Source organism: Sylvia atricapilla, chromosome 10, assembly GCF_009819655.1.
Source record: "Sylvia atricapilla isolate bSylAtr1 chromosome 10, bSylAtr1.pri, whole genome shotgun sequence".
Lineage (NCBI taxonomy): Eukaryota > Metazoa > Chordata > Aves > Passeriformes > Sylviidae > Sylvia > Sylvia atricapilla.
Genome location: NC_089149.1, coordinates 16,955,631 through 16,981,017, shown reverse-complemented (window position 1 = coordinate 16,981,017; position 25,387 = coordinate 16,955,631). Strand labels below are relative to the sequence as shown.

At 45.2% G+C, this 25,387-nt stretch overlaps 1 protein-coding gene across 1 annotated transcript; it reads left to right on the top strand.

Moving 5' to 3' along the window:
* The first annotated feature begins 585 nt into the window (after window positions 1-585).
* UBXN7 (UBX domain protein 7) lies at window positions 586-24,148 on the top strand. The gene is made up of 11 exons (XM_066326132.1): window positions 586-710; window positions 4,117-4,264; window positions 6,406-6,473; window positions 9,290-9,355; window positions 11,166-11,278; window positions 17,194-17,340; window positions 17,942-18,032; window positions 19,090-19,217; window positions 19,628-20,021; window positions 20,447-20,526; window positions 23,670-24,148. The coding sequence occupies exons 1-11, from the start codon at window positions 638-640 to the stop codon at window positions 23,829-23,831; spliced, it is 1,470 nt and encodes a 489-aa protein (XP_066182229.1). The 5' UTR covers window positions 586-637; the 3' UTR covers window positions 23,832-24,148.
* The last annotated feature ends 1,239 nt before the right edge of the window (window positions 24,149-25,387 follow it).

The window sequence follows — 25,387 nt, the reverse complement described above, 5'->3', positions numbered from 1 at the left end:
GTCATTTTTGGAGGGACTCCAGATGTGCCACACAGGGACAGGACCCCTCCCTGAGGTGCTGGCAGTGCTTTTGCCAGTGTCCCCCGGGGTCCCACTGGCTCCTTGGGCCCCCAGCACACTCTGCCGGTTCAAGGACAGCTTGTTGCCTATTAGAGCCCCCAGGTCCCTCGCAGCAGCGCTGCTCTGCAGCAGGTCACGCCACTGTGCTCGTGGTCAGGGTTATTCCTTGGTGTCCCTGGTCCCAGCACCTGGATCTGCTCCGCACCCGGCCCGCGGCCTGCCCAGCCCCTCGCTGCGCCGCGGGCCCCTGTGACGGGGTAAATCCGCCTGAGAACCCCAGGTGCGTGTCCTGAGAGCGCCGGTCCGTCCTCTGAGCTCCGTGCCCCTTGGAGGCGGCGGGTCGGGAATTCCGGGGGGATTTCCAGGGAAAGCCGCTGAGGCGGCGGGGAGAGGGTCACGACGGCGTTGCCACGGCAACTCCCGCCTTCCGCGCGGTCGGGGGCGGGGCTCGTTACCGCGGCAACCGAGACCCCGCCTCTCATGGCTGCGGGCGGGGGAAGGGGCGCGCGGGCGGGCCCCGCGCATGCGCAGCGCGCACCGGCCGGCGGCGCGTGTGTTGTGGTGCGGCGGCGGCAAGATGGCGGCGCCCGGGGGTTCGGCGGGCGCCGCGGCGCTGAGGGCGCTGGTCCAGCAGTTCACCGCCATCACCGGTGGGTTCGGGGCGCGGGGCACGCCGAGGCCGCCGGGCTTCCGCGGGAGGGTCCCGCTCGGCCCCCACCGCCGGCGGGCCGGGGGCGGGAGGCGCGGGCCGAGGCGGATCGGTTCCGGGCGCGCTGCCCCTGCCCCCGGAGCGCCTCCCGCGGGGCGCCGGCGGTGCCGGGGCCTGTCCGCGGGCGCGCCCCGGGCTCGGCCCCTCTCCTGGCGCGGCGGAGACCTCGCCTCCCTTTGAGCGGCCACTCGGAGGTTTCTCTCGGTTGTCCCGGTCCTGCTCCCTCCCTGCCTCTTCCCCTTCCTCCCGCCTGCGCTCCGCCCCGGGAGCCGCTTCCCGCTTCTGCGGGTGACTCTGACGGCCGGGAGGGACCCGGGATCTGAGCCCTGAGTCCGCCTATGGAAAAACAGAAATATCCTGTAGCGCGGGCGACTTGCAGCGACTTGAGTTCGCAAACGGAAAGAGCTTGTCGCTTTTCCGTGGAAGTTCGCGTCAGGTGACAGCTCCTGCTTCAGGTTGTGTACTCGGAGCTCTTGACCCACTTTGTGTTTAATCTGCTTCGCTGTAGTTCCCCCTGGCCGATGGCTTTGCGTGTCAGGTGCTGTAGCAGTGTTTAATAGCATGTGGCAGCTGAACAGCCGAAGACGAGTGAAACTGCTCTAGTTCGGTTGTCCAGACCAGCTCCGATTCAGGTTGTGTCTCTGTACTTGGACACATTCAAATCCTCAACAGGATGTAAGGAGGGAAATTATTGAATCTCTCGGCTATTCCTAAAGAATCTTTATAGAGTAAACCCTTTAAACAAAAAGAACCTACAGCAAATGTATTTTCAGTAGTATGTGCCTGTGTGAGATATTTGCTAAAACCTGAACCAGAATAGGCAGTGCTGTGCTAGTTTCCTCCTCCTGACACCTTTTATGTTTAGACACGTTTTATGCCCAATGTAAGAGAACCCCCCCTGTGCTTTCAGAAACGAAAAAGAAATAGCCTACAGGGCTTCACCCACCCAGTATTAAGTGGAATTTTGAAGTTTTGTTTTTACCTTTAACAGAATTTAAGGTGGCATCTAGAAGTGTGTGGAGCTTGTCTGGCTGATGCTGGTGTGGTGTGACAGGTGCTCACACCTCAGTGCTTTGTGTTAGAAGCTTTTTCAACTTGGAGTTGTAAGTGTATGCCATCACTCTTGTCTGTGGGGAAAAGGCTGAGGGAATACTCTACAGAATGAGGGATGAGAAGAGATAGTCCTTGATGCTTTTCTTTGATCCTGGTGGCAGAATTGTGTTTCTTGGTGCTCTCATCCAGGAAAATACGGCTAAGAGAATGTAACTCCTGTGTGTCTTCCGCAAGGAAATGATGGGATATCTGTGAAATTTGCTTTGAAATGTAACAAATATTTAGAATTTTCTGTTTTCCAGCACGAGGACTGAAAGCTTTGATATGCTGGCACTTTCCTCAGGAATGCTGAGGAGTCAGTGAAGGCACTTGCTGTGTCAGTGTTTCTTTAAATAATGGCAGAGGGTTGAATTATCATTTTTCTTCCAGTTCTTCCCAATGGCTTTGCATGACTCTGCATTGAGGTGGAGTGGGCTGTGTGTATTCCAGGCTCACAGGTGTGGTTTCATTGCTACAGTTAACATTGAAATGTGCTGAAAATGCCAAAAAATACTTTGAGTGAAGAACCTGAACTTGTTGTTTTTTTTGGAATGTCAGTGGTTTCTATTTTGCACTTTCTCTAGCTCAGTTAAGGTCTTAAAATACAGCTGCCTGTCATCCCAGCGTGCTTGTTGTGGCAGGTTGGGTGTTTTGGGAAACCAGTTTCCTCAGTCAGTTTGGCTTTCCCCATGGTTTGGTCTATTTAGAACTGATTGGTCTCCACAGTTTCAAAGTGTATTCTGTGTTCAAACCAGAGCTTCTTGAGTTTTTCCCAGAAAATCTGAGAAACATCTGAACATATTTTGCCCAGACTGATGTTGTCTGTGAGCCTGGTTTTGAGCCAAGTGTTTTTGTCATTTTGGTGACTTGCTGCGAATTTAAGAAGAATTACTACAGATCCCAAAGCTGCTCCCAGACTAGTTCAGCTGCATTTTACCACTTTTCCTCTCCACCAACCTTTCTAAAGGAAAATAAGCTCTTTGGCAGTCCACCATCTATGGAGATGGTGCTGTAAAGAGTTGTGTTGCATGAGAGCTTCTTTTCCTGAAGGGGCTTCTGCTGATGGGATGGTTTTTGAGGAGATGTTGGGAGGTAGAGGCTCATCCTCTGAGGAAAGACTTAACAGGTGGTGTTAGGAGCTGTTGCTTTATTGTGAACAGCAGCATCAAAACTGGGATTAGTTGCACTTAAGTGTTCAAAGCCAGTCTGGACAGGGCCTGAAGCAACCTGTGGTAGTGGAAGGTGTCCATGCCCATGGCAGGGTGTAGAACTGGATGAGCTTTAAACTCCCTTCCAACCCAGCCCATTCCATGATTCTGTGATTTGCATAAATGTTAGTCATTATACAAAGAACTCTGTAGACAAGTACTACTTTCTCCTTATTGGCTGCTTTTTTTTCCCTTCTTATATAAACTGAGATTCTGCTGCTTTGATTTTGCCTTTCAGCAGAATCAGTAAATCAGAATGTCTTTTCTTCCATCTCTAAATGTCTCTTACAAGTGGATAAAAAACTTCAGCAGCTGATTTAATATTCTTCCTGTTAAAATGTTAAGTCAGGTTTTAATTTTTCTTTATGTATGCCTGCTTGTGTTTGGAAAACTCATAGAATCGTGGAATGGTTTGGCTTGGAACTGACCTTGGGCAGGGCCACCTTCCACTGTCCCAGGGTGCTCCAAGTCTGTCCTTGGACACTTCCAGGGATGGGGCAGGCACAGCTTCTGTGGGCAACCTGTCCCAGAGCCTCACCACCTTCACAGGGAACAATTTCTCCCCAGTATCCCATCTGACTCTGCCCTCTGGCAATGTGCAGCCATCCCCCTTGCCTGTCCCTCCATCCCTTGTCCAAAGTCCTTTTCTCCAGCTATCCTGGAGCCCCTTTAGGCCCTGGAAGGGGCTCTAATGTCTCACTGGAGCTTTCTCTTCTCCAGGTGAACACCCCCAGCTCTCCCAGCCTGGCTCCAGAGCAAAGGGGCTCCAGCCCTCACAGCACCTTTGTGGTCTCCTCTGGACTCATTCCAGCAGGTCCATGTACCACGAAAATGTCTGACGTCTCAGTTGCTGGCAAGAAGCCTGGCAGCCCTGACTGCAAGCATTCCCTTCTCTGTGAGCTGTGTGTGTTTGTCTCCTTTCACAGTTGTGCTTCAGGGATAAATGGCAGCTGATGAACTGTTCCTCCTAATTATTAATGCTTTGAGAGAGAAAGCTGTTCTGGGCGCTTCCAGTCAAAACGCTGTGATTTCCCTTTGGCTTTCCAGGTGCCAGTGAAAGCGTGGGGAAGCATATGCTTGAAGCCTGCAACAACAACCTGGAGATGGCTGTCACCATGTTTCTGGATGGAGGAGGCATCGCAGAGGAGCCCAGCACCAGCTCCGCGGCGGTGGCCGCTGTCCGCCCGCACCCTGAGTACGTACCCGGGGACACGGCTCTGCCACCCAACCTGTCCCACTAATGGCACACTGCAGAGCACAGCAGATCAGGCAGCTGTCACTTCTCATCACAGCATTCATTACACACTGCTTGGAGCTTGTTCACTTGATTGCTCCAGCGTTGTTCTGGTTTGTAGACCAGAAGTGAGTCTCTTACACTTCAGAAGTTTTCTGTAGCTTTCGCCTCATTTTTTACAAACAAAGCCCAAATCTAAAAATCATTAAAGTAAGGATCCAGTAATAAGAGAGTCTTATTTTTAAATGCTTCAGCAATCTTGTCTTAAACTAATTTGGCAGTTAGAGAGTTCTCTTGGTTTGGTTCTTATAAATGAAGCCACCTTACTGCTATTTCATAGATTCATGGAATTTAAGGTTGGAAAAGACCTCTAAGATCATCAGGTTCAACCATCAACCCAACACCACCACCACATTCACCACTAACCTATGTCCCCAGGTGCCACATCCATATGTTTACTGAACACCTCCAGGGACTGTGACTCCACCACTGCCCTGGGCAGCCTGTGCCACTGCTTTACAACCCTTTCTGCAGAGAAATTTGCCATAATATCTAACATAAACCTCCCCTGGCACAATTTGAGGCTGTTTTGTCTCATCATGTCTCATCTTACCTGGGAGAAGAGTCTGACTTGTGAGGGTTTAACCCGTTTGGCACTGGAAAGGCCAGGCCTCATACACCAGTATGCAGAGGAATCAGCATCTTCAACACCTTCATCAGTCTCTTATACATCAGATGCTTGCAAAGGGAAGAGAATTTCCACTTAAGCATGGCAGACAATCTCAGTGCTGCCTATTAATGTGACTGTTTGGGATAAAGGGAATATCTTGAGTGGTATGAACCACATTCATTAAATATGGTAAATTAAATGTAAGCCAGGCTTTTGTCCTTATAAAAATCTTCCACTCCAGGAAAAGACAGCTAACTTAGAGAGGAAAATCACTGCTCCTCATACTTCTGAAGCACATGTGTAAATTTAAACAATTCTTTTACTGCTAACCTTTATAGCTGATGTGAGGTGCCTTCCCACTTGAACGTTTAACAAAGTTAAAATAGGTATATAGGTTAGTGTTCTTATTTCTAGACAATTTCTGGCACATCAGTGACTTCAAATTTTTCTTGGAATACTTCCTTTTTATACTCACCACCCTCAGTGTTCCTCCTAGGATGAAAGAGCAATAAATGTGCAAATGGAGAGTAACTAGCTGCACAGAGCAGTCAAAGATGTGGAGGTTAAGAGAAATGTTAGTGCATCCTGCTAACATCCCGAGTTACTTTTTGAAACCTGCGTGGTCAAGAGCTGCAGAGTGCACACTTCACACCTTGGAAGTCTGAGGGAAGAGGGAGTTCATGGACAGGATGTAGCAATGAATGAATCCTTCTCCACATAGATCCGTGGGCCAGGTGACCACACCGTTGTTACAAAGATGCTTTTGATTTCTTTGTGGTTTCCTTTTTCTCCTAATTGTAGTTTTGGATTATCTGTAAGTGTCTGCAAATATGACTGACCAAGCTGTTGACATGTGAGGGAGCCCAGTTATGTAAGCCAAGAACTGCTTCAGAAATGGGGGGAAATAGCCATCTTGACCTTGTTTTCCTTCCTTTGGAAAAGAGAGTTGTGACTTTCAGGTGGAAGCAAAAAGTCTTCTGACAGACAAAAGATGATAATAAGGAACATAATATTTTTTTCTATGTAGCTAGCAAGGAAAGTAGGATGACAAGTAGATTATTTAACTTGTTTTGCTAAATTTTTAGAAACTTCCAAGGTCTAACAAAGTTACTCAAGAACAAGAAGTGTTTAAATAGTAGATTGACAGTCACTCAAGAGTTTGTGTAATCTTCTGTCGAAGGTCATCCGTGCCAGCTCTCAGTGCACAGGGTACCATGTCCAGCAGCAGTGCCATGAGTGGGAGCAGACGCTCCCTTGAGGTCCCACTTAATCCCAAACTTCTTCATTCTGTGCAATGGTACAGCAGCATCTTTAACTGGTTCAAGTTGCAGGAGCCTTGGAGCATAATGAGATGTGAGATGTGGTTTGTACAAGTACTTGCCGTATTATCGTCTCTCTGATGTTTTCTGTTTTTTTTCTTCTCCTTTGATAGGGATGAAGTACGAGCTCCAATTCCTCAAAAGCAGGAAATCTTAGTAGAGCCTGAGCCCTTGTTTGGAGGTAGGCTTGTGTTCTTATTTTGTTTCTGTTTTCTTTACCTTGAGGTGAGCTAAGTGACAAAAGAAAATCAAAACTTGTTGAATGTGAAGAAATAACACCAGTGGTACTGAAAACCTCACACAGGAGAGATGTTTTATACCCAGGGGTACTAATTTGCTAAATCTTGTTTCATGAGACTTGGTGAGGTAGCAGCCAATTAACTTAATTACATATACATCTGTGTTCTGGGGGCCCAAAACTGCTGTGGGGTACTGCTGTGGAAATGTTTGAGGTGCTGGGATGGAACATGGAGCCTTGGCTGGCAAGTGAAAATGAAGAGGACAAATGCCTGCATCTCGAGGAGATGACAGATCAGAAAGAAGGGCTGAACTGTGTGATTGATTGCTCATGCCCTTCTCCATTTCTCATGCAGGAATTTAATTTGCTCTTTAAGCTGTGCTATGCAGCTACTTTTCTTGTCTCTGTCCTTCTCACATGGACCAGGTCATTTCTGGGCTGGCCTTTGCCATATCAGATGGATTGAGAGCTTTGCCCTTTTCACCAAAGAAGGTTGTGCAAGTGCTCAGTATTGCAGTGGTCTCACACCCATGGGAAATGCTCTTTTCTATCATTTAGTTCTTGTGCTAGAAAGCAGAGGGAGGCCAGGCTTCAGATTTACCCCTGGGACTGATTTGGTTTTTCAGCATTAGAGAGGTGTTTAGCCAGGATGCATGAGCTGAGGGCATCAGAGGGCAGCACACAATGCCAGGCAATACACATGCACACCACTTGCCTTTTTGCTGTACTTGCACAGAGAGCAATATTAGCTTTTCTAGTTTTAGTCATTGTAGGAGGTTTTTTTCGTGCCTGTTTTGGGAGCTGGAAAGTTTAAGCTCCTTTAATATACTTCAGTCCTCAGTCCCATCAGAAAATGTTTATTGCTTAAACAGAATATGAATCACTGAAATGGACTAACTTTAGTTCCACATACTGATGTGAGATGCATAAAGTACCAACAATTTGAAATTTGCACTTAATTTGCATTTGGGCAAAAAGGGAATGAGATACAAAGTATCTGCTTTCAGTGAAGTGTTTTTGCACATTTCTGAGCTTTACTGATATAATTTCATGGCATTCCCCTTGCTGCTGAAAGGCACCTTGTCAGCTGCAGTGAAGCTGGACTTTGAAGTCTCAACCGAAAACAAAGACACAGTGTGTTTATCTAATCCTTGCACTTCCCATCTTACCTGGATTTTGGAAGTGGGGTGTTTAGTAGCAGAGGAGGGCAGTTCTGCAGCAGGAAATGTGCATCTGGAGGAAGATGCCCTGCTGATGCCCCTCTGAAGACAGAGGAGCTCTCTGCACTTCTTCCTGTGGCCCAAAAGAGTTGGGCCCAATAGATTTTTGACAAAGATCTGTTGACTCCTGTGGGTTATTCCCAACCGACCTGCTGACCCTAACACTTGGTCTTCTTCTACCTTCGTGTTACACGCTGATTTTGGTCACTGTCACTGACCATCCACTGACCTGGATCAGTGATTCCTCCCTGGCACTGTCTGATCCACCAATGCCACTTGTGTTTCTGGCACAGAACAGCCTGACAAAGTAGCTGAACACGAAGAGATAATTGGTCTCGTCTCTAACCTTACAGCAGGGGAGGTGGCAGTTTCTGTTTGTAGGGGTCATTCTGATGTGGTTGTATAAACTCAGGTTTTTTCCAGTTGAAGAGGTGACCCTGTGTGTTTGTGCTGGATATGTGGATCCCATCATTCAGTATAAAGGATCCTCCTGGACTGCTGAGAGCCTGTTCACCTGTGCTGCCTGGCTCGAGCTGAGCCTGGCAGGAACATGCTGCTTTTGCTGAAGTGGTCCTTCAGTTGCTGTTCCAACTGAATTTGTTTTGAGGTTGGCTTGTGCCTAAGCACTCAGGGTGAAGGAGATCTTACTCCCTGGAGCTGAGAGGTGTTATTCCCCAGCAGGTCTCTTGTTCAGGCTTGCTTTCTTTTTCCATGATAGTCTGTATCATCACATTTCCACTGGATATAAGTTGTATTTATCTTACTTTCCTCTGTTTATTATTTACTATGTCTTGTAGTAATTGAGCTTTGGAAGTTCTGTCTTTCAGTTGATAGGAAAGGAGATAAGTAGCTGGAACAATCTTAGCAGGCAGTTCTGTTTTCCTTCCAAGTGCAGTGCTTGTGCTTTGCCTTGGGACTTCAGTGGGACTTGAGGGTGCTGTTTCTGACACCTGCCTGGGCTGCTGTGTCTGTCCAGCTGCAGATAATCAGTTCTGAAGGTTTCCTTCCAAAAGTAATGCTGGATCTACTGGAAGAGTGTGGCTGTTCAGTCCAGCCAAGAAGCTGGTACAGGATCAGGGTAAGAGTAGAAATGCATTGTGGAAGAAAACAATGTGATTCTATATAAAAAAATTGTTTTCTGATGGGGTTTAATCTTTTGAAGTTTTTCATCCTCTTGAAGGTCTTGGGTAAAATCTTAACTGGAATTGTGATAAGGTGATGCTCTGACAGCACTGCCACTCCATGCTGAAGGGTATTGGTGAGCCCATCAGGAGGGGCTTTAATCCTCTCTATGTTTTCCATACACGTTTTGTTTCTGGGCTAAGGTTTGCTGGAGGGAGGATATGTTAGGAAATGGAATTTATAAACTACTTTCTGCCTATTTCCATCCATCTCCAGTCTTTCACAATGACCTCTACTGCCACATTGTCCCTGCTTCAGCTTCCTATTCTGTTTTCCTACACATGTGGTGGAAAGTACTATTATGTATTTATTTTAATAGTATACTTTTCAAATAATTCTTTGATTTTTTTTTTTAAGCTCCTAAAAGACGCAGACCTGCTCGCTCAATATTCGATGGCTTTCGGGATTTTCAGACAGAAACCAGTAAGTGTCTAGAGATCAGTAAGCCTGATGTTTTACTTTACTTTACTTTACTTTACTTTACTTTACTTTATTTCTTTTAATGCAAATTAGATGGAGAAATCATTCCTGTTGTAGGCTAGGACAGCTTTCAGTTGTTGAAACATTTTTAAATTGCCAATTGTGTGGCAGGGTACATTATTAAAAGTACAGAATCATAGAATTATGATTATCACAGTATATTCTGTCTGCTTTGGTCTTACTGACTCTAAAAAAAACCCTTTTTCTGCTCTAGAGGGAACTGAAATGGGGCAAGAATGCTAACACCAAAGTAGAAATTAAATTCATCCACTGGATATTTCTTGGCTAGGCACTGGCAGATGTTCTGGCATTTGAATTACGTTGGAGTAGCCCTGAGACTTCTTCCTTGGCCATACATGAGGTTCTCAAGGCTTTAATTGCTGTTTGCCCTTGGTTGTTCATGCACAGAATATCCAGATGCCAAAGCACTGGCTGTTTCTTCATCCATGTAGTGTCACAGAATGTGATTCTGTAACAGCACAACACCAGGTGAGTTGTGGCTGTCATGATGGTGTTGCTGGAGTGTTCCGGAGGTGTAGCCACAGAATCAGTAAAGTTGGAAAAGTCTTCTGAGACTGAGTCTAACTGTTCTCCAGCACTGCCAAGGCCACCACTGCCCCGTGTCCCCAAGTGCCACATCCACATGTTTGTTAAATCTCTGTAGGGATGGTGACTCCACTGCCCATGTGCAGAATGAATACCCTTAATTTTTTTCACACCATCTTTCAACCTGGTCCAGGAAAAGGTGTTCCAGCCCATGGCAGGAGGGGGTAGAACTGGCTGATCTTTAGGGTCTCTTTCAAACCAAACCACTCTGTGATTCCACTCCTAAGACATTTAGAGATGGCAACCATGAGGATTTACGGTGAAAGTTTATAATGCTTTTTGGCAGAACTTTACAGGTGGACATCACTGTGTGGCTGTCTTTGGAAAAGCAGCCCTGGCCATGAAATTCCAGATTATTTTTTCTGACTCCTAGGGCTGCTCCACAGGGATGCTTTATTCCCTGTGTATCTGCTCAAGCATGGTTTTTATGCTTTGACTCATTGATAGCTCCTTCCACACTGGAAAATATTTGGCCATGGGATAGTTATTGCCCATTTCAGCTGACCTGGTTCCATAAAATACATCACATATCTGCTGTGATTTACCTTTATTGTCCGTGGTCATGTCTGAGTAGGAAATGTGTTCTGTATTATTTCAGATGGAATTGAGACACTTTAAAAGAAACATCCAAAGAGGTTTCTCCATGGGAACTAATTCTGTTTGTTTGTTCCTTTTCTGTGGGATTGCCCCACAGTCAACTGATGGAAACACTGCAATAGAAATATTCCTTTTAAAAGTTATATTGCTACAGTCTAGCTCAGTTTCCCATTTAGAAACGTCACTGGGGACAAGTCACAGCTATTTTTGACTTCTTTGTTTTCAAGTACTGGTATGTGACTCCTCAGGTTTATTAAGGTGTTACTTAAGAGTGAAAACACATGAGAAAGCTGAGGCAGGGAGGTTCTGCCCTTACACACCAGCTAATCTTTTCGGTGGGGTCTTACCCTGGGACTCTCCTTAAGAGATATCCTGGGATTTGTGCTCACATTCCTCCCACTAACTGCCCTAGCTCTGTTCTCCCCAAACCTCCTAGGAGCTTGAGAGAATTGCACCCCAAAAGTTCTCTGTTTGAGCATTTAGCCAGTAATAAATGCCCCTTGTGAAGATTTTGTCTAATCCCACTCCCTTTCCTCTTGGGGCTGTGCAGTCCGGCAGGAGCAGGAGCTCCGGAACGGAGGGGCAGTGGACAAGAAGCTGACGACATTGGCTGATCTCTTCAGACCTCCCATTGACCTGATGCACAAAGGCAGCTTTGAAACGGTGAGGGCTCACCTTTGGGTGCAGATCCTTCCTTGCAGGGTGCCTGGGGAGGGTGTCAGGATGGATCCATGGCTGGACAATCAGAAGGCTGCAGAAGACTGGGCAGTGATAAATATTTGATGGACTGCACATGGGAATGTTGGTGATGTATTGAAGGACTTCACTGATGATGGTGTCACCTGGAATGGACCCATAAGGATCATCTTATGGGTGATGTCCCACTCCTGACCATGCATCCCACGTGGTTTTATGTTTCAATATCAGTGTGGCAAATCATATGGGGTGAAAGACTTGAGTGAGCAAGGGAGGCTGGTCAGAATGGGAAAATTGCATCCCTTGAGCTGTCTCCAGAAAAAGCTGGAGTAAGATTGCTTTGGATAGGTGAGAGAAGACTTTGCAAGGGGCAGTGTGGTTTGCAGCACAGCCCTGCTGAGAAGCTCAGGTGGAGTTAACACAGCTGAGTGGCTTCTGATACTTGAGTGAGTAAAATGTGGCTTTGCCATCAAGCCACAACTTCATCCTCAGTGATGTTGCTCTTGTATAAAATCACAGTCGTTGTCTTTCACTCCTGGTGGTGCTAGGGAAAGTATCCCAGAGATCCAGGATGTTGTCAGCTTTAAATAATCTCAGGTGTCACCTTCCCTGACTGTGTAGGCACTTGTAAATCTATTCCTAAATTGTTATGATGTGGATCAATGATTTAACTAATGATTAGAGAATATGCAGGTTGGTATATGTTTTTAAATTTTGAATCCATAATTTCCAGATATTCTTCAGAAATTCCACTTACTACTGAACTTTCTCCTGGTCATCTTTGAATAGATGATATTGATGATTAACGTCATTTTTACTGCATGAGAATGCAAAGTAATGATTAAATGGTGCAGTACAGATGTTGGAGAACCAACTGCACAAGTCTGCACAACTGACTGACTGAACAAAAATATTATTTACCTTGTTTTCACATGTGCCTTGACTGCTGTGCACAAGAGCACTGCTGGAGAACTTTTGGTGAAACACTGTGTGCCCTTTATGGAGTCTCCAGCTCTCATCCCATTACCCTCATATCTTTTTATGCTTCCCAAATCACCGGGGATCAGTTGCCTTGTCACTAATTCCTGTGTTCTGAGGGTGTCCTCCACAATGTCCTTAACAGAATTCCAGCTGTGAAAGGATGCTGGCAGAGAGCAGCAGTGTCCAGGCTGGGAAGGAATTTGGTGTAGTGGGAGCAGAGAAGCAGCCTGAAGTAGCTGGTGCTCAGGTGTCTCTGCCTTGTGATCTGTGGAGCAGGGTTTACTTTAAGATACATGTCAGGGCTTCCAGCTGATTGTACTTGCTGAGCCTGGGGTCCAGACCTGCTGATGAAACCAGCAAATGTGTGGTTAAAGGCACCAGTAAGGGGAATTCACATGGCAACCACCATTGCTGCTGCAGGAGCAGTCAGTGAGTGCCCTCTGAGCTCCTCTGCTTTGGGATTTGAGATGGGTGCTTGTCCTTGGGTCTTGATGGAAATGTATGAAGACTTTAGCAACGTTGATTGTGGCATTTGTCGCTGTCAAAAGTAGTGTCAGAGTCAAATAACTGATTGATGGATTTGCTTGTCCTAAAGTCTCTGCATTCTTATTCAGTCTTGAAAGGTAATTTTAAAAAAGGAGTGGGCTGGGGTTAGGGAGGGGGTTTGTGTATCCTCACCTTGCCCTGTTCTGTGCAGTATCTGCATCCTAAAGACCTGTACACGTTCTGGTGTTGGCACTCACCTTGCTGTGTTCTTGTACAGTTCCTTGTCCTGTGGGATACCCTTCATTTCATACTGCTGCTCCTTGCCTTCATTGCAATATAACTCTTCACACCTTCTCACTGTGTTGACCATTTCCCTTTGCATTTTACCTTTTCTGACTGCAAACTGCTTCTGCCTGGGACGATGTCAGGCCTCAGTGACTACAGTCTCTCAAAATTCATCCCTAGCAAGCTGCTGTTGGCTTCTCCCTTCTCTGTGTGCTGAGAGAAATTAATATAAACCATATGATAAACCAGAGATGCTCATCACGTTCCAGAGTATCATAGACTAAATACTGTCATCGTGATGATCTTGTAAAGTTTTGATCTAAGTGGGGTTTCCTTTCCAAGGCTGGTGTGTGGGGTGTTCCAGCCTCTGGAGGGCTGTGCAGAAACAGTATGCTGGGGTTGAGCCATGTATATTTATCAGAGAATAATTTAGAATTTAGGGTTTTGCTGGCAGGAGTGGTGACGTCTGGTCTTATGTATCTTTGTCGCTCATCAGCTGTTGCTGCTCTTTGGGTACATTAAGGCTGGTTTTTGAGATAAAGTGCATGTAATTAACTTTAGTTTTCCCCAAGAAACCTCACTTTTCTTCAGTTACAAAGAAGCCTTGTTACCAGTAAGGCCCAAAAAGTTGCTGTTTCATTTTAACTCAGTATGACTGGCTTTAGGAATAGGTATGGTTAACTTAACGGCAGAAAAATTTTCAAGAGTTGGATGACATTGTTTGGAGTTTTTTTATCTGCTATATATGAAAATGCATTGTGTTTCACATGCGGAACAGCTTATGATCACTGTACTTGTAAAGTTCAATGTGTGACTGACTAGAGTTCTCCCTTTGGTGTGGAATTTGTTAGGAAAAAATCACTCAAGTAGAATAAATAAATTGCACACCAAACATGTCTGATAGAGTGGTTTTGTTCTCATCTCAGACTGCTTTCAAGAATTGCAGGTGTTCTCTCTACATGCCTATGATGTGAGAGATGATTGAATTTGGGTGGACACACCAAACTGACTTAGTTTGCACTTCTTGTTGTGTGCAGAGATGGTTCTGGTGTGTGCAGTTCTGTGCTTAACACTCAGTAGGGTTTCAGTGAAGTGACTGAATGTCACATTGCAGAGTTTCAAGTCAGTCTATATGATTTTTTTCCCATTTAACAATTACCTTTTTTACCTCCCTGCTTTACAGCTGAGACTGAGGGGTTTTTTGTTTCTACTTAGAAAACAGCAATAATTTGGAAGCTGATCTTGTCACTGTATTCAAATGGAACAATTACCTGTGCATGAGGTGCTTCTGTCTGGTTTGGGTGAGCACAGCTGCAGGTACAGCTGTGGCTCAGGAGTGGCTGGGTGCTGAAAGGATCTATGCCCTGCCCCAGGTAGGAAGGAGAAGTGTGGCCCAGACAGGAGATTTCTTGTTTGATAACGTCTTGCTCTGACTCTCTGTCAGCTGTTATCTTCCACACTGAGTCACATACGTGTCCGGAGGGTCACAAGGTGCTGGCTCCACTTCCTTCTTCTCTCTGCTGCCTTGAAAGGATTGCATTTCAACAAAACTGAGCCAGGAGGAACCACCCTGACATTTTTAAACCATACATGTTCAGAGGAGTCTAATGAGAGAAAAACTTATTTTTAGTAGTGCGAGAGCCAGAGTTAGACAGGGAGATCCAGCACTGAGCATAAACCAAGACTTGTCTCACAGATTATCTCACTGGGTTGCTGGTTTGCTGCCCTGAGTTGTAATGATGAAATATGTGACTGAGCAGAAAGGGTAAAGACACACTTAGGACAGACTGGATTGGTTTGGTTTTTGCATCTGAGCTCCACTGGCTCTGCTCTCAGAGAGTGGCTATCCTGTACTGCCCTGTCCATGGGCTCTGTAAGTGCCTGGCACTGGCCTTTGTACCTTCAAGGGGGGAATGGGAAACAGAGTATCTAAATCCATCAGATCCTAGCCTTTGGGATACACAAGCCAGCTCTTGAGCCTTCCCTTGTTGCCTTGTCACTTAACCAAAATGACCCTTATATAGCATAATCTCCAAATCCACAATGTTTCTTCTCGTCATACTGTTCTTCCACTTCCTCAGAAAAACCCCTGGAGCTGTGTAAGAACTGCGTGTGTGAGATAGCAGCAGTTTAACTGTGTCCTTTTAAATGTTAGATCCAAAGCTTGCTTTTAGAAGGGAGTTAAAAGTAGTTTCAAAAGCTCTGCCTGTTCCGCAGGTGGAAACTCAGTTTTTCAAATTTTCTCTGTGGAATTTCCTGCTTGTATCCTTCCAAGGCCTTCAGCTGACAGGAGAGGTAGAACTAGAGGTTTTCATTAATATTAAAAGATGTACAAAGTGAGAGTAGAAGAGTGAGCTGCATGTTGCTGTTAGGAACACGAAAGAACGAAGTAGGCAGCAGAAGATCAAGCAGGAAAGCTCTTTCCTTTCTTTTCTCTGACTCCATATATACATAGTTTTACAAGCAGGCCAAAGATTGGCTACACAGGTTGCCACTTCTTCGACCTCGTTGGTGAACATCACCATCCATCATCTTTCTCCTCCCAGAGGAGGAATATGTAAACAAATAGATAAGTTCTAAAAATATACATAGTTTGCTTGAAGCTGTGTGAGAACAAAATGCAAACAGTGAAAAGCAGGCAAACTTGAGGCAACAAGATGCACTTTCCCGCTTTCTAATTAGATATTTTTGGGAATGTTCTTTTTACAGACTACATGAGAGCACAGGACTAAGGCAACCAATTGGCTTAAACAACATAAGGATTTTCGTTCCTTTTAAACTTGGCCAGTACCTCTAGGCCTCATCTCAAACTAATTTTTTAGAATTAATTCTCAAAATGCACAGTTAGCTCAAAACAGGTCCTTTAAATAAAAGCATGACGATTATACTTAAGACCCTTGCCAGTTACTTAGTGGTCACCTTTCCCCACTTTTACCTGGTGACCTGGATTCTGGCAGTGTAAATTAGTGGTAAGTAGTTAGTGTGAGGCCCCTTGTGGGAATGAGACTGTTCCATGCTTCTACCTTCATTTTTATCCTTTGAGGAATACAAAGGCTGCCTCTTCAAGGCACTTGGCCACACAGCCTGACTTTGTAGGTTGAGATTCTTGCCTTGGTGAAGCTGAGTGTGTGGGGTTCACATGTCTGTCACATAGTGGACAGGCAGACTGTTCCAAACTGCACTGGCTAAAATTAATTTCAAAAGTAAGAACTTCAGTTTGGGGAACAAAGCAGTGCCCAAACAGCCAAATCTTACATAACATCCTGATTCCCCTGAATTTTTTGTCCTTTGAATTCCGTAACAGTAGATTACCAGCAGGATGGTGAGCATAACTTTTAAATTTTTTTTTTTTTTAAGCAAAGAGAATTCCTATGCCAGTTCCAGTCTTTCCAGGTGGTAAGAGCGTTCTTGCTGTTGATCTAGCCCTCTTTTTTTCAACAGGTATGACAGTTCAGCGATCAGAATTACATTCTTGATCAAACTCCTACCATTAACTTGCAACCAAGCAATCAGACAGTGCCAGCTTTGTGACTCAAACCAGTAAGATTTCTTCCTGCGCCTTCTGTCTCCCTCCCCACTTGCAGTCTGGATAAGCAGCATCAAAAAAAGGATGCCTAATTTGGCAGTTGGACAGTCACAGAGTAACTCAAAACTTGGAGAGAAAAAGAAAACACACAGAGAAGGGATCCTGTTGAATCAATGCAAGTCCTCTGTCAATTATGCAGCCTACTTAACTAGATGGTCCACGGGTTTATCTTTAGACTGAGCAGGTCTTTGTTGTCAGATCAGTGGGACTGACTACACTTTTCCCTGAGTAAATACTTTATTCAGCATCGCCATGTGTGTCCCTCCTCTGAGTTGCTTTTCCCACCCTGTGCTTGGCTTGTTGAAATCCAGCAGCTCTGTTCATCAGTGTGATTTTGTAATTCAACCAGGCTCATTTAAAGCAGATCCTTCAGCCCTGCCTTCTGTTTTGTGGGTGCCTTTTCACTAGCTCTGTCCATCCACCTCACTGTGACGGGGTTTGGTGGAAGGTATGGCAGTGGTAGAAGCCATCTCTGATCATTGCTGGCATCAGTGGTATCTGGCCCTTCAGCCTGACCTAACCAAACTTTTCCTTCTGCTTCCAGGCCAAGGAGTGTGGTCAGATGCAGAACAAGTGGCTCATGATAAACATTCAGAATGTGCAAGATTTTGCCTGCCAGTGCCTCAATCGTGATGTCTGGAGCAACGAGGCTGTGAAGAACATCATCCGGGACCATTTCATTTTCTGGCAGGTGAGAAATTGCCTGGGGATGGATGTGTAACTCCAGGGGTAACTCCTAGGGATGGATGTGTATCCCCAGGGATAACTCAGTGCTTTGGTAGATGGGACAGCTGGGAGATAATTGATTTCTTTGGAAAAGATGGAATCCTCTTGGCGAGCCTGCAGAAAAGATGTATTTCTTTTACAAAATACAGTGCATTTTACAAAATACATTACATTGGATAGGCTGAGTTAGGCTGGAGGTTAGGTCCCCTCCATCACAGAATCACAGGGTGGCTCAGGGTGAAAGTGACCTTAAAGCTCATCTTGCTTTTTCTTAAACTACATACTGTCCATCCAGAAAAGATGGATTGTATGTAGTTTATGGATGGAAATGTAATTCATGGGTATGCATTTGAAGGTATAGGCTGCCTTTCAGCTGTGCAGTCAAGATGTTCCCACGTTGTTTCTAATACACGGACAGCTAGAGGTTTAATTCCATCTTGTCAGAGTTACTGAGAACTGTGTGTACCATTGGCAGTTTATACTTTAGAAGAGAGAAAAATTTTGCATTTTCAAGGTACAATTTGTTTGTGTCCCCTCTCCAGCCACTAATCTGCCCAATTTTGTAGGTGTACCATGACAGTGAAGAAGGACAGCGGTACATACAGTTTTATAAATTAGCAGACTTCCCTTATGTCTCCATCCTGGATCCCAGGACAGGTAAGACAAGTGGCAGCTGCTTACCTGGAGTTACCCCATGGGCAGGACTGACAGTTGTAGCCTGGAATACCTTCCACTGCAGTTTGTGTTACATTTGGCTGAAGAATCTCTTCAAGACCTGAAAGACTGACTCAGCATGTTCCCAGAGGAGCTAAGGGAATAAAACACCCAAAACTTGCAAAAATTTTGTATTTGAAGCTTAGTGAATATTTTGAAAGTGAAAATAGTTCCATCTGGTGGAAAAACTCTGAATTCTTTTTTTAAGTCTTTCAAAAGCTTCTTGAAATCATGCGATGAATAACTGTAATATTTTAAGTGCTACATGCATCTGCATTCTGCTCCTCTCACAGGAGGGAGTTTGTGAGGCTCAGCAAACTTTAAATTGCATCTTAATTTTGAAATACCATTTTGCCTTCAATTTTTTGTTTTCTTTTGCTTGATTTTTACCTGAAAAATCAAACTTCTCTCTCTCCCTCCAACTCTTTCAAAGTTATTGCTTCTTCTTTTGTATCCAGCAGCTTTTTTATCATCATATAATGCAGCTGCCTGGTTGGTCTGGTCTCCTTTTTCTCAGAACTGAAGTGATAGGATCTGATCACAAGTTGTGATCAGAGCTGGGACCTCTTTGTAGCTGACTTAAACCACCCAAAAATACATATGTTTTTTAATGTTGCAGCTGAAGTTAGAATACTTTTCTTAGCACTTTACTTCTGGGAACAAATGCTGTTTGCCAAGGGTTAGAATCAATTAAGCAAGAGTGGAGAAATTCTTTTTCATAAAACTCAGTGGTTTGGCGTTTGTTTGGAGGCCAAATTCACTATTCTGTGCTCACATTCTCATAGATAAAAATAAAAGAATGGAAATAAGCTGTGTCTGTATCCATGTCTGTTTCTGTTCAAGGGAGTGGAAGGAGGAAGATCCATAGTTATCAGTTGGTAACCTGTGGGAAGCTGTAGTTCCTCAAATAGGGACTCTTGCAGCAGTGAATTAGTGTGTTTGACCACTGAACTGCAGCATTTTGCTGAACTTTTGTTTGATGCCACCTTTTGTTCCCTAGGCCAGAAGCTTGTGGAATGGCACCAGTTAGATGTGACTTCTTTCTTGGACCAAGTGACCGGGTTCCTGAGTGAGCACGGCCAGCTGGACGGCCACTCCAGCAGCCCTCCCCAGAAATGCTCCCGCTCAGTAAGTGTGGGGCTCTTTGGGGAAGAGCCCCCCCAAGCCCCCAAGGGCTGGAGACACCTGAGGGAACACTCTGACTTGTGCTTATCCAGATCTGCTGATTTCCCAGAGAATCACTGAGTTAGTGCAAGGGTGTGCAGAAATACAGTGTGCCAGGGAATGCCTTCTCCCAGGGTCACTGTTTGTGCTTTTGGCACTTGGTTTGGATTTAGCAGTCAGAGTGTGAAAGGAATATTGATTACTCCATGCAGAACTCCAAGGAGAAGCCATTCAGTAATTACAGCATGCCTAGCTTCTTCTGCTGTGCCTTCCTGACAGGTTTAGCGGCTTCCCTTCTGGAAGACTGATGTCCTTTTGGTTTTCAGTACATCCTTGAAGGCACATGTGATATATGTGTTGTGTGCATCCCACAGGAGAGTCTCATCGATGCCAGTGAGGACAGCCAGCTGGAAGCTGCCATCAGAGCCTCCCTCCAGGAGACACATTTTGATTCCTCACAGGCCAAGCAGGAGAGCCGGTCGGACGAGGAGTCGGAGTCAGAGCTTTTCTCTGGAAGTGAAGAGTTCATTTCTGTTTGCGGATCTGAGGAGGAGGAGGAGTCGGAGATCCCAGCCAAGCTGAGGAAGTCTCCACACAAGGACTTGGGGTATAAAAAAGAGGAGAGCCGGAGGCCTCAGCCTGAGCCCTCTGCAAGGACTGAGCCTGGGACAGCATCAAACCACAGAGTCCTGCCCTGCATCGATGCGGGGGCACTGGAGGAGTCACCTGACAAGCCTGAAAGTGCGTTCCGGGGCCTGGACGTGAATGGTAAGTGCCCATTTTTTGTGGCTTGTGCTTTTTTTTTGCCTGAAACTGTTCATAGGCTGCCAAGCCTGGTTCTGTCCCTTCTTTTAAAAATCCCTTCTGATTTCCTACCTCCTTGCCAGCAGACATGGGAGTGATTCACCAGCAGCAGCACTTGGGCACAGCAATGCCCCAGCCTGAGCCTGTGTCTTGCCCAGGAGTAAAGTCTACTCTGGTCTAACACAGGTGCAGTGTGCTGTGGTCAGTCACTGCTGCTTTGGAAGCCTGATGTGTGTATTTGGAGCATTGTGGTGGAAATTTATCTCCACAGAACTGGAACCTTGTGTTTGTCCCAGTCCCTCACCCTACTGTGCTGTCCCACCTAAAATCTACACAGGAGCTCAACTCAGCTGCCCTGGGGTTAACTTGTGGTAACTTCCTTTGTGTAGGACCAAAGGCACAGCTGATGCTGAGGTATCCAGATGGAAAGAGGGAACAAGTTTCACTGCCTGAACAAGCTAAGCTTCTGGTGAGTGGAGTTAATGGGAATCCTTGTCTGAGTAGAGGAGAGATGAGACTGGAGAATTTCTCTGCCTGGGGTGACACTTGGAATCAGATCTAGTGGGAGAGGTGTATCTAGGGAGTGCTTGCACTGTGTTCCATGTCATTCCTCTCTGATAACTACTGGCTCTGTGTGTCTTCACTGCAGCTTAGGTTTTGTCTTCCTCAATCCCTACACTGCTCATTTCCATTATAAAATTACTCTAAATGACTTTTGCATTAATCATTAATTAGCATAAAATGCTCTCAGCTTCTCATTTCTGGGGCTTTGTTTCTAAAAGTAGTTGGTTCCCATGGTAAAATTAAAGGCAAAACTCTTCATTCTCATTCTCCCTCTCACCCAACATACATCCACCCTCCCTTCTGGACGTGGATGTTGGAGCAGACTTTGGAGGAAGTTCTCCCAAAACAAAGTAACTACAGTATTATTTAATTACTGTGCCTCAGGTGTGTGTCTTGACTGTGGTTTGGGTCCTTACCTTGAGAAGTCCATGTGAATGGCATTTCCATCAAAGTTTTTCAGGTGCTTACCTGGGAGGAGAGTGTAAAGAAGTTCTGTTTGCCATGAGTTTTCAGGACACAGTGGCCAGTTAAGCTCATTGAAATGTAATCAGCCTGACAGCTGGAGTCATAGGGAAAGCAAAAGCACACTTAATCAGAAGGATTTTATGTAGATTTGGGAGAAAAGTGTCCTATCTCTTACAGAAAATGGGGCTATTGCCTAGCCAGCAGCTCTAGGAATATACAGTATCCTCAGCTCATGTTCTCATCCTTGACTCACCTGCTTGAAAATAAAGGGGGAAAAAAGCTTGACTGCTTTTTGAATGCAGCTTCAAATAAGTAAATGTCCATGTATTATTAAATATATAGCACTTTTGAATACTGAAGCAATTCATTTAGGCAGTACAAAAGTGTGATATCCCTGATAATCCTGACTTCTCGTTTGGCTCCTTTTATGGACTGTGGAAGTTAAAGGAAATTTATCTCAGCATATCATTTCCCTTCTGCTCTGCAGACAGCAGAGGAATTTAGCTGAGTCAAGGTTTGTGGGCAAAGACATCTTTTGGTTGCAGAGCTGAATAAGCAGTGTTTGTGCTCATCTCATGTGATCTTCTGGAGCCTTTCAGTCAGATCCAGACTGAGTCTTCAGGTGGTTCTTTGTGAGCATCATTTCCATTACTGGGTTTTTTCAGCCTTTAGTTGCTTTCATTTTAAAGCTGGCCAGAACTAGCAAAAGAAGTTGCTTAAGGAGACAGTTGCACTTCAGGAGTTTTAACTGATGATATTCCCCAGCACTTGTTTTAAACATGTTTTATTTTTAATCATTGTGTTGTTATTGATGAAGCACTGGCTTCTTTACACACGTTATTTCCAAGAGGTGCTTACACTTCCAATATTACCATGATGCCATTTCTCCTCCTCAAGCAAACAAAAAAAAAAGGGCAACACTGCCTCACTGCCTTTTTATAGAAGCAGTTGCACATTGTGTGCAAATTAAGTTGACTTTACTCTGTTCAGCAGCTCAGCCTTTTCTCCACATCCTGAATACCTCTGGTTTGCCAAGTGTTCCAGGTGTGCAGGAAAGACTGGCCTGTGAGGTGGCAGGGAGACAGGGCTGCAAACTTGACTGAATATTTAAATCCAGTGGTTTGTAAAGGAATTTTGATCATCTTTGTTGCCTGAAAAGGAAATCTTCCCATTCCTTGCATTCCCAGTCTGACACAGGCACTGTGATCTGCAAAGGCTTTGGAGACCAGTCCAGGGGAACAATCTCCTCATGCCAAAGGGGTGTGGATTTTGATGAATTTGGAAGGAACTTCCATGCTGGTACTTGCCTGGCTGTTCTGCACCCACCAAACCTCGGAAAAGCCCAGGTTGAAAAGACTCTCTGGAGATCACCTGCATTTGCTCAAAGCAGGGCTGTAGCTGAGCTTGTCCAGAGCCCTCTGAGGCTGAGTTAGGCTGGAGGCTGGGTGCCTCAGTCCCCTCCTTCACAGAATCACAGGGTAGCTGAGGGTGAAAGTGACCTTAAAGTTCATCTCATTCCACTCCATGCCATGGGCAGGGACACCTCCCACTATCCCAGGTTGCTCCAAGCCCAAGTCCAACCTGGCCTTGGACACTTTCAGGGATGAAGCAGCCACAGCTTCTCTGAGCAACTGTGCCAGAAGAGTGCTGTGGGCTGCTGTGATTTACTGGAATGAGTTGCCCACCAAAACAATGTGAACAGTATTGATAGAACCCCTTGATTTTTTTTTCACACTTTGTTTTATTACTTTAAAATTATCTTTTCTTCCTCTCTTACTAAAGCTACAACTTCTCCTGCCCATGTCTTGCTCTGTTGCTCTATCCTGTTTTCTTCTGCCAGTCCCCAGTTCTCTGCCCCTCTGTGCTTTAGGTTCTCAGCTTTAGGTGCTGTGTTTCCTGGTGAACTTGGGAAATCTCTCTCACCACAGCACAGACATAAGCTTTTCCTGACATGCCTGTTGCTTGGGATGTGAGCCCCAAATCCCAGTGCTCTGTATCCTGCCCCAGTTGCTTCTGTAGGCAGGGAATCCAGTGAATTAAAAAAAATCTTTTAAAAATCCAAGATCAAACAACCCCAAAAATCTCCTGCTTATTGAAGGCAAGAAAAAAAATTAATAAAACTTCTGCATTTATTTTGGTCAGTGCTATCTCACCAAAAAGTTTCTGTGGTGGGTTTTAGCTTTTGGGTAAGGGCAATAGCTGATAAACAAATGAGGGGGGCATTTCTAATTTGGGTTACTTAAGGCTTTTTTTTTTTTTTCAGATTCTATTTCACTGTGACCTGAATGTGTGATGTGGAATTCAGCTCTCTTGCATTAATGCACTATTTGCTATGTTTTATGTATAGTTTACCTTGTGTGTAAAGAATCAGTTAGTTAAGGGATCACTGGTTTTTGTGATTAATCATCACACGTAGTATGCCATGTGTGGGCCAAAGTAAATGTTAAAGAGGGTCTGCAAAATTGCCAAATTTTAAAGTTGTCTTTGATTACAAACTTCCTTTTTAAAGGAAAACAGGATTTTTAATTTTTTTTTCCTGCATTCTGAATTCTGTGACAGTGGTTTGCCTTCCTTTCTCCCCAGGCTCTTGTGAAGCATGTCCAGTCCAAAGGATACCCCAACGAACGCTTTGAACTGCTCACCAACTTCCCTCGGAGGAAACTCTCCCACCTGGACTATGAGATCACGTTACAGGAGGCAGGCCTGTGTCCTCAAGAGACTGTCTTTGTGCAAGAAAGGAATTAGCACTGTGGCCTGAGTTCTCCCAGCCTTCCTCCCTCTCCTCTTTGCCTGGGACGAGAGTCGTTAAATATGCAGTTTTAAGGGTCGTGGGATTGCAGTGCTGGAATCAGGCAGCCTCCTCTCTCTTCCTCCCTTCTCCTGCTCTAGTGACCAAAAGAGAATGCTCAGAGTTTTATTTTCTTCCTCAGCTGCAGAGAGCATTGGGAAGAACATCTTTCCTCTGCTTTCCTGGAATAAAGTAAAACAGTGATCTGTGTATCCAGCATGCTGGAGCTTGGAGAGGCCATAATACACAAACACTTCTCGCTGCTATTCTTAAATCTGTTTTGTTTAATTTATTTTTGAAAAGAGTGTGTGATAAGGCATGGAGGCATTTTTGTAAGGAGAGAGCATAACCTTCAGGACAGTCTTTCCTTTCTTTGGATTCCCTACACAAAAGGTCTCCATTAACCTTCCAGCCTTCTCTTATCCAACACTGTGATTTTGGAAAGGAGTTGGGTTGAGCTGTGGTAAAATACTCTGCCCCACCTAATTCAAAGGCTTCTAGACTGCCTGCATGTTTTCCTCCTGCTTTAAATGGCCAGTAGACATAGTAAGAAAAACAACCAACCCCTCAAAAATCCAGCTGTGCACCATATGGGATCGACTGCTTGGCCCTGAGGGAAAGCTGTGAGTCCAGTGCTGGAGCAGAACCAGCTTCTTTGTGGGAGTGGGTGGGTTATCCATGTCCTCTTCCCAGCATCCTCAAAGTGTCTCCTTACTTGCTCTCAGGATTTTGCAAATGACAAGTGTTGTGTAAAGGTTTTGGATTCTCTGAAAACACATGACACAAGGCCCTGACTGTCAGCTGGCTTTTTTCCCTTGGCACAGTGGTTGGTTTTTCTAGGAGTGAGTGGCTTTACAGGGGGTTTACAGCACTGGCAGCATTGAGCATCAATTAATACTTCATAAAATACTTCCCAGCCTGGTAGCTTGAATTCCCTGGGATGATTTTTGTTCCATTTCCGTGTTCATCTGCCATCACTTACCTCTAAATTTGGAGGGCTGCATGGAAAGCTGCTCCTTGGTGCAGGCTTTCCTTTCAGCTGTGGAAGCTGGCACCACAAGTCAGTGCCCTGGTTTTCCTGCAGTGTCTTCTCTAGACATGGAGCTCTTGGTCAGTTGGTGTTTCAACAGGTGTTCCAGTGGGACAGGAGTTAACTGGCACAGGCCTCAGCACACTGTGATTTGTCTATTTACGTAAATTTGTCTATTTACGACTAAAAACTCAGTTTAATGTGGTCTTCAATCACTGAGGAGAAAGGCACATGGGACCTGACATGACTGCTGACTTTTTCTGCCACTCTCAGATGATTGTCCTTGTTAAACACTTTAGTAGTCAGAAATTTATGTATTCCAACTTTTCAAGATATTTTGCCATTGCTTTCATATTAGCATCTGTACTTTGGAATCTTTAAATGCAAGAAATCACAGAAAATGTCAGGCGTTCCACATCAAAACTTCAGCTCACAGCTGCCTCCTGCCCCTAATTGAGGTTCGACATGTAATCATGCAATTGT